The sequence below is a fragment of the Opisthocomus hoazin genome, chromosome 6 (genome assembly GCF_030867145.1).
Source record: "Opisthocomus hoazin isolate bOpiHoa1 chromosome 6, bOpiHoa1.hap1, whole genome shotgun sequence".
Lineage (NCBI taxonomy): Eukaryota > Metazoa > Chordata > Aves > Opisthocomiformes > Opisthocomidae > Opisthocomus > Opisthocomus hoazin.
Window position 1 is genome coordinate 52394699 of NC_134419.1, and position 12748 is coordinate 52407446.

Sequence of the window (12748 nt, forward strand, 5' to 3'; positions counted from 1 at the left end):
TGATTATACCACAGAAAACTGAAAAGGATTGTCACAGAGACTTCAGTTAGGCACTGTGAATCCTGAATCCATGGGCTGCATGCTATTAGGACGTGCTGTGAAACAGCCTAGCAGAACTCAGTAACCACAGCTGATCTCTCTCTGACATATCTTTAAAATCACCTCAGAAATGGCGGCAAGCCCTGCCTTGTATGCCCGAATCTCACCTGAGGAGGTGGTAGTATCTTTCCTGTCAGCAAGGTGCTGTAAAAAACGTGCAGTGAAGACATCATGCAGTTCTTGGTTATTATGAAGGAACTTTCCTTGGTGAGCAAGACTCAAACCAAGGCTGTCCACTAAAACTATTCTCAACAAGTTCATGACAGACTTGCTACATTGACCTTTGCTTGCTACTTTCTCAATTAAAAACTGCAGTGTTCTGATCCTAAGCACTGCTTGAATTAGATACACATTCTTTTATATGAACAAAAGAGGATTTGTGTCTATTTATTGGTAAATACACTCTTAATTATAAATCTGCTGTGGCAATGGAAAAAAAATTCTGCTCAATTTACACATAAAGCTTAGGAAAAAAACCCCAAACATGACCCCAGGATTTTTCTTCTACATTTTTAGCCAATTAGCAGAGAAATTAAATAATATTCTGGTGAAAATACTATAACTATTATAACTATAACTATTATAGCAGATGAAGCGATTTCTTGCTATTTACCTCTACAGAAGACACAGCAAAAGGACAGAACATTGACATGTGACTGACCCATGTGATTAAACACATTTTTCCGACTAAATTAAAAGCTCTTACTTCTTATGGAACTTTGACATTTTCAATTACTGAATCTTCATAGTTTTGCTCCTGGAAAATGCAATGTGACAGGACACAAGAAAGATAAAACATTGAAATTACATAAGCACACACATATGTTTACACATACCAAAATCCATGTTCTTTCACCCTTGCATTCCTTTTAAAGGTAATTCTGCCTGTTGTACATTCAAGAACACTGGTGGAGAACAGACTACCGTATAGCAGTGTTGCTTCCTAACGAGAATACATATATATACGCGCACATTTCTGTGTATCTCCCTAACCCAATGCTGTCTTTGGGGTAGTTTTGTCCACACTTTTTCATGTGTTTAAAAACACAATTCATGCCTATCTTTGAGATAAATAAGCAGTTATTTCAAAAGTCCTGCAAGGTTTCTTACCAATAATGGAATCTGAAAATGGTTAGAAAGCTTGGGGGAAAAAAGTATTTTCTTATTGAAAGGAAACATGACTGAATCAATAATGTACCCAAGCCTGTTTATTAGCTAGTTCAGTTTCTGTAAATTGCAGCTTTGAAAAATAGTACCTCTAAAAGTCAGAGGAGACCTTTGAGTTAATTGCTTAAAAAAATGCAAACAGTCTTTCTTAAGACAACTCTGAGTCATATATGCTGGTTGTACCCAAATGTTTGAGACCTCCTTGTTCCATGAAACTGTTTTTTTCTTTAATGTCAGATCTTTTTAAGTTCTCTTTTGTTTGGGGTGAACCAACTGGTTCACAGGCCAAGATTTAAAACTAAAATACAGTGCACAGTATCTGCTTCCCAGACAGATCCTATGTCCCAAATCCATACTAGCCTCCTCTTACTTCCCTAAGAGTCTGCCTGTTCAGGTGCCAGCTCTGTTCTAATTTTTCATTTAGATACCACCCATCAATACAATCAGTCAATGTCATATACACTGAAGTCTAAGCAGCGAGTTAAATTAATTGACTGCTCTATGTTTATACAGATTCTTTCCAGGAATTCTGTTCACTTAAAAGCTCAATTTAAAGGAAGAAAACTCATTCGTTGCTAAGATGGAAGCTACTCCTTTAGAATAGTATATTTCTGCACAGCAGGACAGATCTGTCGCTGCTGGAAAAGTGGAAGCTCAAAATCAAAATTAACTACTTCTATTTCAAAACCAGTAGGCATAAGTTTTGGACTGATTTTTCAAGTCAGTAATGGTCCTTGTACAGCTATGACATTTCAGACATCAGATACCTAAGACTACAAAGGGACTTTGGTGCAACTAAGTGAACATCACAGCAATTAAATAAAATCTCCAGCAATCATCACACACACTGCACTGTGAGACAGTGGGACACCATGCAAATGACAGTTAAGTAATTCAAAATGGGATTCACACAAAACAAAATGCTCATAATGAAGTCATCTAAGATGTGCAGTAGGAAAAACCATGCACAAAGGAATCTTTGTATCCCATCCTCCCCCAGGAAACAGAAGCCTTTCAATCGCTGAACCAAAACCTGAAATCCTGCTTTCCCTTCTCGATAACATAACCGATCAACACCCACTACAGTTGCAGAATTTGAGATGAGTCTGACTTCAGTGCATAGAAATATAAATCCATGTCTATTGCCACCTCTCACTAAGAAATGTCGTAACTGCTAGGCTACAGGGTAGACTGTGTGTGAGGACTATAGAAATGACAGCTTTGTGCAAAGGAGGAACCTAATATTCATCTTCCTGTTCCCAAAATATCCAATGAATATTTAACAGACAAATACATTTGCAGCTTCTGGAACAGCAACTGGAATCCCTATGCACTAGCCAAGCAAACTCCTCTCCTGCACAGGGTAGCAGAAGCGTGCAGAAGAGGAGTTTGCTTGACTAGTGTTTAGGGATTCCAATTGCTGTTCCAGAAACTGCAATGGAGCTACAAAGAAGATGGAGACTCCCTTCTTACAAGAAGTCATATGAAAAAGACGAGGGGTAATGGGTACAAGTTACTCCTGGGGAGATTCTGATTGGACACAAGAGGAAAATTTTTCACAATGAGAACAATCAGCCATTGGAATAATCTCTCAAAAGTGGTGGATTCCCCGGCACTGGGCACTTTTAAGATTCAGCTGGACAGGGTGAGGGGCCATCTTGTCATCAGGCTTTTGACAAGAAAGTTTGCACCAGAAGATCCTTGAGGTCCCTTCCAACCTGGTATTTTATGATTTTACCAGAGTCTTTTCAGAGTTCTCCGTGAACTGTTTGGATATCATGCAATAATGGACAAGAGTTGCTCTTCGATTCGAAACTGCAGATTACACTGTGTTCATCTGAGAGCCACAGAAGCAAAACTAAGACTACGAACCGGCCTTGTTAATCTTGATTAATATAAAGCTAGTAATTTAAAGAAATTTGCTGTGGGAGGTGACTTATTTTAATTGTAAAGTATGACTTCATGGTACAATATGTTCTTTTTCAAAGGTCTCAATACAAATCATATACTCTTTAATAGAATAAAAGGATTGCAAAGTTCAACATGCAGGTCTTTAAATCTCTCTCACATAAAGGTGAATTTGGAAAGTGCCAACATGATAAAATGCAACAACTGCCTTCCCCAGAACAGGCCTAAGCCAGACCCCAGCTTTGTTAAGTGGTCCAGCTCTATGCAACTCTGTTTAATTTACACATCTGAAGAATTTGTCCAAGAGCTTAGATTTTTCTTCGTATCTTGCATGAAAGGACTGATTTTATGAGCCATAAAGTATCTTGTAAGAGTGGTTGTGTTTTAAGGCTTCACTTACCTATCAGCAACCATTTTCTTAGTAATCAGATGGGAAAAAAACCAAACACCAGTACCTCTCTTCGGTACAATTAATTTGATGAAATTTACTTAACATTCATTCAGTGCATGGCAGAATAAGCTCCTGAACTCAAGATTGTTTCCTGTATACAAGCATCATAGAACATATGCTGGCAGCAGAGAGAAATACCAGCTTTGAAAGCTATCTGCTATAGGGCACTTCATTCTTTAAAACTACATATAGCAGCATGATACAGTTCTGACGAAAGCAGCAGCAAGTAATGCGATAAAAAATATGCACGAGTCTGAATGTGTACCACCAGACACATGCTCTGCAGTATGTAACATGCTTCACAGCATGGTATAGTACAAGTAGAAAGAACAACAGCTGAGACAGAGCTACAGCTTAAAATAATTTTGTTAATGTTTCACTTTCCTTAAGAGCAGAAACAAAATGATAAAAATGTGCAAAAACTCCCATATTCAAATTAATAAAAGAGGACAAAGAAAAGAAAAAAAAATTCAGGATAAGCATAGTTTAAACGTTCAAATCTCCCTTCCAACATTTCAGTACTACTAGCTAGTGTGGTAAAGCTAACTACATTAGCTTATCCACTCAATTTTGTAAAGACGCCGTCACCTGACATTAAAATCTGCTGTATTTCCTGCCATACCAATATGGCCACGGCCTTCAATGTTTATAAATATTGAAGACCCTTTTTTTGCATAATTACCTTGTGAAGTCAGTCATCTCCATCATAATCACACACATCCTCTTGGCCAAAACAATGATGTCATTGCTGGTATCATCCCATATTTCAATCTCTGCATCAAGCTTACTCTTGACTTTTTTGAAGTCAGCCACTTGCTCAGCTATCTTTTCCTTCTCAGCCTCTGGCAGTTGAGTCATCTTGGCCTGAAACATGAAATAATTTGATTTGCAAAATGTCTATGTCAGAGTGTTTTTCTTTTTTTTTAAACAAAATCACTTGTTATCATCATATATATATTTGAAATGCACTGTGGCCTGAGCCAACCTTTCCAGCCTGAGCACTTCTGAATTTCAAAATCTGTATGCTATCATTGAGTTGGGCCGAATAATGGGCCTCAGTGTACCAGGGACAGTGGTGTCCATGAAACCATTAATATTAGCGTAGTGAGAGAAAGACAACTTAAATTCTTTCAAAAAGCTTTTATGAAATATGACCAATAGATTTTCCTTTTTCTTACAGATGAAGGAGCATAAGTGTTTCTAAGTATGCTAATTACAAAATGCAATATTCTTTCAGGTACAAAAGAACAAAGGAAAAGGTTTAATTGTCCTAAAACCTCCAGGTATGCTTGCCCTCTCTCCTGAGAAGGTTCTACAATACTCTTTTAAGAACTGAGAAAGACTTAATAGTTCAAATACGCATCTTCTGTCTTTGAAGAAGATAAATAAATAGGTAAGTATATCAGAAATCAGTATGTGAATAAGATTACCAAAAAAGTATCTTGAATGCCAATAGGAAAACACCTAATATTCAAATCAAGCCACAATCAGGTCTCAGGCAGGACACAGCCCTATACTTGGCTGCGGCTCCAGACTGGACTGTTTGCAAACATTCCACTGGCTAAAACTGTTTCAAATAAAAATTTATTATAGCTAGAAAAGTGGTGTGTTTTCTGCAAGTTCAGACTATGGAACCAGAATATTCAATTTATACTGAATGCATGCATTCTTCCTACATTTAAGCATTAGTAAAACATTTAATATACAAAGAGTGAAACAAATTCTGAAAATGCAGCATGGTGAGAGAAATATTTTACCTAATATTCTTGCAAGATTGTCAGTGCTCCAGACAAGGGTCAGATATACTTCCAGTGTCAGAAGCAGGCCAGGTAGCAGAGAGAGGCTAACTTCTTACGTGGCCATACAATAGTCCTGGCCCTTCATAATAACTTCTACCACGGGAAGCAAGGAGACCTTTTGGCCTGGTGGTCTTGATGGCTCTACTGCCGTAGTGGTTTTCATCTATAACCTTCTCTACGAGGTGGTCTACCTCTTGCACTGCATGCCACCAGGAACTCACAGTTACACACAGCAACTATCAACACACTGTAATTAGGCTGCAATTAAACAATAAATATGTTGTGACTTATTCTTGTTTATAAAACACCTACCATCCACAAAATGGAAAGTTAAGGCAGTGTCTGAATTACTTATAATTAGTATAACGGGTAAGCAATTTAATAAGTAATGCGTACGTTTTTCAAGCCATGTCATTTCAGAGATTTTATTTATGCTTGAATCACTCTGTCACAATGTTCATTTTCCCATTTATATGAATTACTGGAAATTATATGTCTCCCAAAGTATAACTATGTAATAATTGCAGTCGCAGAATTTGAAAGTGTAACTGTTTGAAGGAATACTTTTTCTTATTAAAAAAACAAACCAAAACAAAACCAAAACTAAAACAGATCAGAGAAGACCAAGACACACCTTCCTCATGGTTGTAAGATAAGCTTGTTGGGAAAGGTACGAAACAGACAAAAATAAGAGTTGGGCTACAGAGCGAAGATAAATTGAAGTACACCTTTTTATAATCTAATACATATTTACTGATTGGTGGATGCTTATGGTATATCCTAGCCCCCAGCTTCAGTACTGTCTCAAGTTCAAGAACACAGGCCTACATCTGGAAACGACAAGACAGACGGCATTTTAATGAGGGACCTGTGACATACAGTATCCTGCTATGTGCCAGCACAATGAGTTTCAGGGGGAATGAGACACATTATTCACCGGAACAAAGGGGCAAAAGAAACTACAATTCTGACCTTGATTCTTCTTTCATTTCCCTCATACTGCTTTAAAACTATGTACAGAAACAAAATAAAACAATTGTATACACAGCCTTTTAAGCACAGATATGAATTTGTATCAAAATAGACAACATAATGGTAAATGTGAAATAAAGATCTAAATTGAATGATTGCTATTACATGAATGCAGGTTTATTTTGTCCTCCAGGAGAAAATTATTTTTTCATTACTTCTAAGACCAATTGCTTTTTATTGCAGTAGCAGATAACAGAGTTAAAACTAGGTGAGAGAAGAAGTTATATTTTTGATATTTTTCTTTCTTCTATTACAAAAAAACAGTGTACATATTTTTCCTTAATTTCCTTGAATTAAATCTTCACAAGGCTATTTATTCCTGGTAGCTTGGAGTCTCCAACATTGGAGTTATTTGCATTGTCACATTTGCAACTTGACTTACCACGTAAGATTGGCATTTCTTATTGTTTCAGCCCCTTCCAAGTTTCAGTCAATTCGCTATCACAGATACTGAAATTTTAAGGTCAGAATAAATTGTCCACATAATAATAAAAATAGAGGACACACAGGGAGTAACTACTTGGTGAAGATTTTGACGTTACTCTCACTGGTGTGTTACTCGCCAATGAGATCCCAACCCAAAGAACTGGCCTCTTGCCTACCTTTGACCCTGGCTACCATCTAAGGAATTGACTTTCATACAAAGTTATAATTATTCTCTCCAAATCTTAGACTGACATGAAGTTTTTCTTTCCTGATCCCCTAAAACAAATGATGGGCCAGATCAACACCACCAAAATTCTTACCACTTGGAGGGAAGGAGGGAGAAAAGCAGGAAGGCAGGAAAAGCCCCAAGAAACACAATACATTCAGGCAAATATTTGTGTTATCAAAAACTCTGAGACAGAGGTCAGCCAGATATCCTTTTCAAAGGGAAGAACCTCCCTTTGATAATTATTTAACACTTCCTGCTGTGTAAGTTGCAATATCTCACATAACTATAGAGCAGAAAGAGAGGAAAACTCTGTTTTTCTGCAGCTTTGTAGGTTACAAAGAAAACAAACCCCAGTCTCCTGACAGAGCACGTGAAAAACTTTTTAGAGCTTTTAGAAACAAGAATACAAAATAACATGCTCTTCACAGACTGTATTTATAAGACAATAACACAGATTCAGTAAGATCCAATTCAAGTCTCTGCTTTGCCTTAGGTGAGAGCAAAGCTCTTCACTCCACCACAGACTCAGCAGTGACAAGAAGTCATCTCATCTATGTTCTTGGTCCCCTGCTGCAGAGTCAGCTGAACATTTGGTGGAAGTGAACAAGATCTCTCCAAACCACCAGGACAGGAATATGTTTCAATCAAACTGCTGTAAAACAGCTCCAATTCTGATGTTTAATTGGTTTTTTTTGAATGAACTTTGTGGATCACTGTCGTAAAATATGTGCACATCAGCTCAGCCTATTTTATCATGAAGGCGAGCGTAAGATAGGCACTTACGAAGACTATCATACAGGTGATATAAGTACTTACCACAGAATCACAGAATGTTCGGGGTTGAAAGGGACCTCTGTGGGTCATCTAGTCCAAGCACACTGCCAAAGCAGGGTCTCCTACAGCAGGCTGCACAGGACCTCGTCCAGGCGGGTCCTGAATATCTCCAGAGAAGGAGATTCCACCACCTCCCTGGGCAGCCTGTTCCAGTGCTCCGTCACCCTCAGAGGGAAGAAGTTCATCCTCATGTTCAGCTGGAACTTCCTCTGCTTCAGTTTGTACCCATTGCCCCTTGTCCTGTCGCTGAGCACCACTGAAAAGAGTTTGGCCCCATCCTCCTGACACCCACCCTTCAGATATTTATAAGCATTTATAAGGTCCCCTCTCAGCCTTCTCTTCTTCAGGCTAAACAAGCCCAGCTCCCTCAGCCTTTCCTCATAATATGGCACGGAGTTAAGAGTGTTTCTGTTAAAATGAGTAAAATGTGTCCACCAATGTTTACTAAACATCCTATTTTTTCTACTGAATGAATAACTGTCCAAGTTTGGATAAAGAGGTGAAAGAGAGAGGTGGATATTCAGCAATTCATGGCAAAGTGAATACACAGGATGTTCCCTAGTGCTGAACTGGGTGGACGTGCGATACTGACAGTTGGGAGAAGCTGAATTTCTTTTGCCAAGTTTACTATCTGCTATCACCAGTTAACTTTTTCCAATTTTAAGAACTGCAGCAAGCCTGCTGAAGTCCAGAATTCTTTGAACAAATTCAGAGAGTGCCTCAATTGTGCTGTCATGTCAGTTCCTGTATATTTTTAGATACACTATAATTGGATAAAGAGGTAAAGCTATCGGGAGGTAATAACAACAGAACAAATTGTTTAAAGCCATTTTTGCATCAGCCTTTGCTGAAAAGGTTGACTTAGATGAGGCAACTGCGTCATATTAAATCTAATTTCTCTTTATCCCAGGGTAACAGGCCTATAAATGAAGAAGCAACATGTCATGAATCTGGCCTTCACTAGGGTTTTGCCACTGATTTTCATGTCATCCTCATACATAATCAAGGGAAATATGATCTAGACGTAACTGCCATTGGGTGGATGTGATACTGGGTAGAAAACTGCTCACAGAGTACTTACCAAGAACACGTGCCAAACTGGAGGAATCTATCAGGTAAAATTCTGAAGCTATTTGCCCTGACTCTTGTATTAATCAGTATTTTCACTAAGGGCGTGGACGACAGAACCGAGAGTATCACACATTAGCAGTGTAAGAGGCCTGGTTTGACATCTAAGAGTCCTGATTTACAATTCCAAGAGATTCTGAGAAACTTGAGAACGGATCTGAAAAAACTAACAGGATGCATTTCAGCTCAGACATGTACAAGGTTTCACACCTAAGAAAGATCACCTCTACAGACACGGAACTGAGACACAACTGGTTATCAGTGGTTCTGGGAGTGAGGATTTGTAGTTGACCAAAATGTACTCTTGGCAAAAGGGCAAAGCTCATACGAAACTCATTCTAAAGCATGCATACAGAAGAACATAGAGTAAACCTTAACACTAGTGCTTGTTCTTGAGACCACAGCTGGCATAACGCATTTAACAATATGAATAATCTGGACACAAAATTCAAGAAGTCATTAACCAGCTGATGAGCATCCAGAGGAGAGAAAAACAGAGCAAAAAGGCATACAGAAAGCACTATCTTAAGGATAAATAAAGAGCACTGGAGTTATTTAATCTGGAGTTTAGCAAATAGAGGGGACATGGAATAAGGATCTACAAGTACAAAAGAAAAATTATATGTACAAAAAGGAAAGCTCAGATCCTCTGTGTCCATTGCAGATAAGACTAACATGCTTAATTGCAACATATGAGGAATAAAGAGAAAACTCTCAAATAAATAATCAGTTTCAACAATGAGCTAAACAGAGACAGGAATGCAAATCCTCTTTTATATATGTGTCACGAAGAAGTATATTTATTCTACCTTGGGACAAATGGCTGGATTAGCCTACTTCTTGGGGTTCTTTCCAGTCCTACTTTGTAATAGTACACAACAGGATACCGCTACAACCTTGAGTCCTCCATTAACTTCATCTCTTCCCCTTACTGAAACTGGGGTAACTTAAGAATTAGCAAAGAAATTAAGTACTTTTTATAAATCATGACTCCTGATGGGGAATATTTTGCCATGTATTAAGTGGCAAAATTATTCTTAGTAGAACCTACTCAGAATTACAGTAGTTATTTGCATTATGCTTGAATTCTTATGATCAGGATTTCAAGCTTCTTTGTGGCTTCGATAAAAATTAAATATACAAAATATTTTAAATTTGACTTATTATTAACAAAATAGCACATGCTTCCTGTTAATGTATGCCACCATTTACATGGACGTAGGAACTTACATCTAAGTTACTTGTTACTTGAATAAGAACAGCCAATTCATTTGATGGCAAATTAACTTATCTTCTAAGTATCGTTTCACGCAAGGTGCTCTTGGTGTTTGCCTTTGTATCTATTCTCTCTTCTTCAGTTTGGTAAGACTTTGATATGGCCATCTTTTTAAGGCTAAATATATTTTAGACATATATTAATGACTGCTGTATTTAAGATGTAATACAAATAAAACAATGAAGTAATTTAGCCTGGATTTTCTCATTCATAATATAATACACACTGAGTCAGCTCTTCATGAGCCCTGAATTGTTGAGCAAACACAGTAGGCAAAAAAATCTGTACAAAATACCTTATTCTCAGATGGTTTTGTCTATGTAGTCACAAAACAGTCTGCAGCACTCCTGAGAAAAAAACGTGGGTGGGGTTGCCTGAAAGTATTTCTGCTCTTGTCATCTGTAAGTGGATTATGTATACGCTAAAACATTTCGCCTCTTCTTCAATATGAACACCTAACCTGTAGCAATAACACTAAAATTAAGCTAAGCTGTTCTCTTCACTAATTTAGTAGCTTTAAACACTTAAATTTTCCCCTATCATCAGAATGTACTTTTTCTTTTAAGTCTGAAAATTAACTGGGCAAATACTTACTTGACCTTCTCTTCAACGAAAAATCATATGATAATAAGCCACTAACTACCTCAGTGGAATTACACTCATCATGATGGCATAAATTTCCCCAAGCAAAATTACTATGTGATAAACTTGCAGATTAACTACACAAATTAGACACAACAACCAGAGGAAGATCTAACTTTCAGCTGAGAAAAACTGCATTAGTCCTTGGATCCAGAAGCAGTACTTGTTTGTACAGTAGCTGAGGATTTGGTCCTAAGGATCTTCTTCAGGGATATAAAACCGCCCTACAAATAATAATCAGTACTGCTATCCAGTTTAATTACTGAGAGATCTCACAGCACAGTGCCCAAATTAACCTGTATCCCACAGTGTGGGACGGTGCCATAAGCACTATCATATTCATTGTAAAGATATGGAATTATCTGAGGGAAAGATCAATGAAGTAACATTTCCAAGATTACCTATATACTTGTAGAGTCAGGAACATAAACCTGAGGTGAAATCTCACCCTGTCATCTCACCACTAACCTATACTCTCTCTATATACAGAGACAGATTCTGAAGAAGCTATAATTAATAATATATGATTTTTTTCCTACATAGGAAAAATGAGACTTGCTATTTAAGATGTACTCTTTGTTAAGGTGGCATATGCACTTCACATCATTTTACATGCTGTGATATGTTTTTTATGTTGTGATAAAAAGAGAAAGAAAAAAGGTGCTTTCATAGGCACTAACTCCCTGTTGGAGTTGTGAAAGATGTGACATTGGAGAAAATACGAGACTCTTGGCAGAGCAAGAGGAATCAAGGGTGCTGTTATGCAGAACTAGTATCAGGACAGGTATGTAGAAATAAAATTGAATTACTGTAGTGGAAATGCCAAAGAGAAAGAACCACATGAGGAAAAAAAGTTACTCTGCAATCTTGCCATACCAATTTCAGAACACAGTCTTCTTGGTGTTACCACTGCATGTAAAAGCCTCACAACAGCACAGGAAATCTGCTGTAGAGGACAAAACAAAAGACAATCCCTGTCTAAATCTTAAAAATCTATCTTCCCTACACAGATTCTTCATATTGCTGAATAGGTTCAAGGTATAAATCTTCAAATACCAATATATCAAATAGCAGTCCAAACAAACAGGCCTTAAATCATCATTGTTCACATTTGCTGCAGCAGCAAATACATTTTTCAAACATTTGTTTAAAAAAAAAAAATGTACGTGAAGGTTTCTGTCAGTGTGCTGATTTAGGTTAAGAGGGGTTGTATCTAATTTAGCCAAAGCTAAAATTTTCTATTATTTTTGGGGGTAATATGCCATTTATGACCCTGATATCATAATCTGAAAACTAGGAACACTGTTCCCAAGTAAAAATATAGAATCAGGCTTTACATAATGACTGCTGTCTAGGTACCCCAAAAAGGAACTGTATTACATTGGGGAGAAATAGAACAAAGACTAGAAATGTACAACCTGTACTGTTAAAATACTGGTTTTTCAACTGTATTAATGATAGTTTATGTATAAATAACTGTCCTTTCCACCTCTCCAAATTCACTGACGGTACAGATTATATATTGTGTGTGTAGTATAAGGAAACGCATATCCCAGAGCTAACTCTGGCATATGGCAATAACCTAGGCCTCTGATTCTTGATAGCCATCTCCCTACCTACAACAGCCCTCACCGTTTACTTCTTGCTTTGTGTAGACAACTGCAAGCATATATTATTTATGGATTGCTTTTCAAAGAACATTTCCTTTAAAGAAGTACACTGGTTTATCTGAGAAGTGGAAGACCATGTGCAAAAAC

At 37.5% G+C, this 12748-nt stretch overlaps 1 protein-coding gene across 2 annotated transcripts in view; it reads right to left on the bottom strand.

The window, feature by feature from the left end:
• Positions 1–12748, bottom strand: part of CTNNA3 (catenin alpha 3) — a 577723-nt gene that overhangs the window by 59147 nt on the left and 505828 nt on the right. For both annotated transcript variants that reach the window (XM_075423092.1, XM_075423093.1), the window contains one exon: positions 4308–4489. In XM_075423092.1, coding sequence (XP_075279207.1) covers positions 4308–4489 — 182 coding nt within the window. The remainder of the gene's footprint in view (positions 1–4307; positions 4490–12748) is intronic.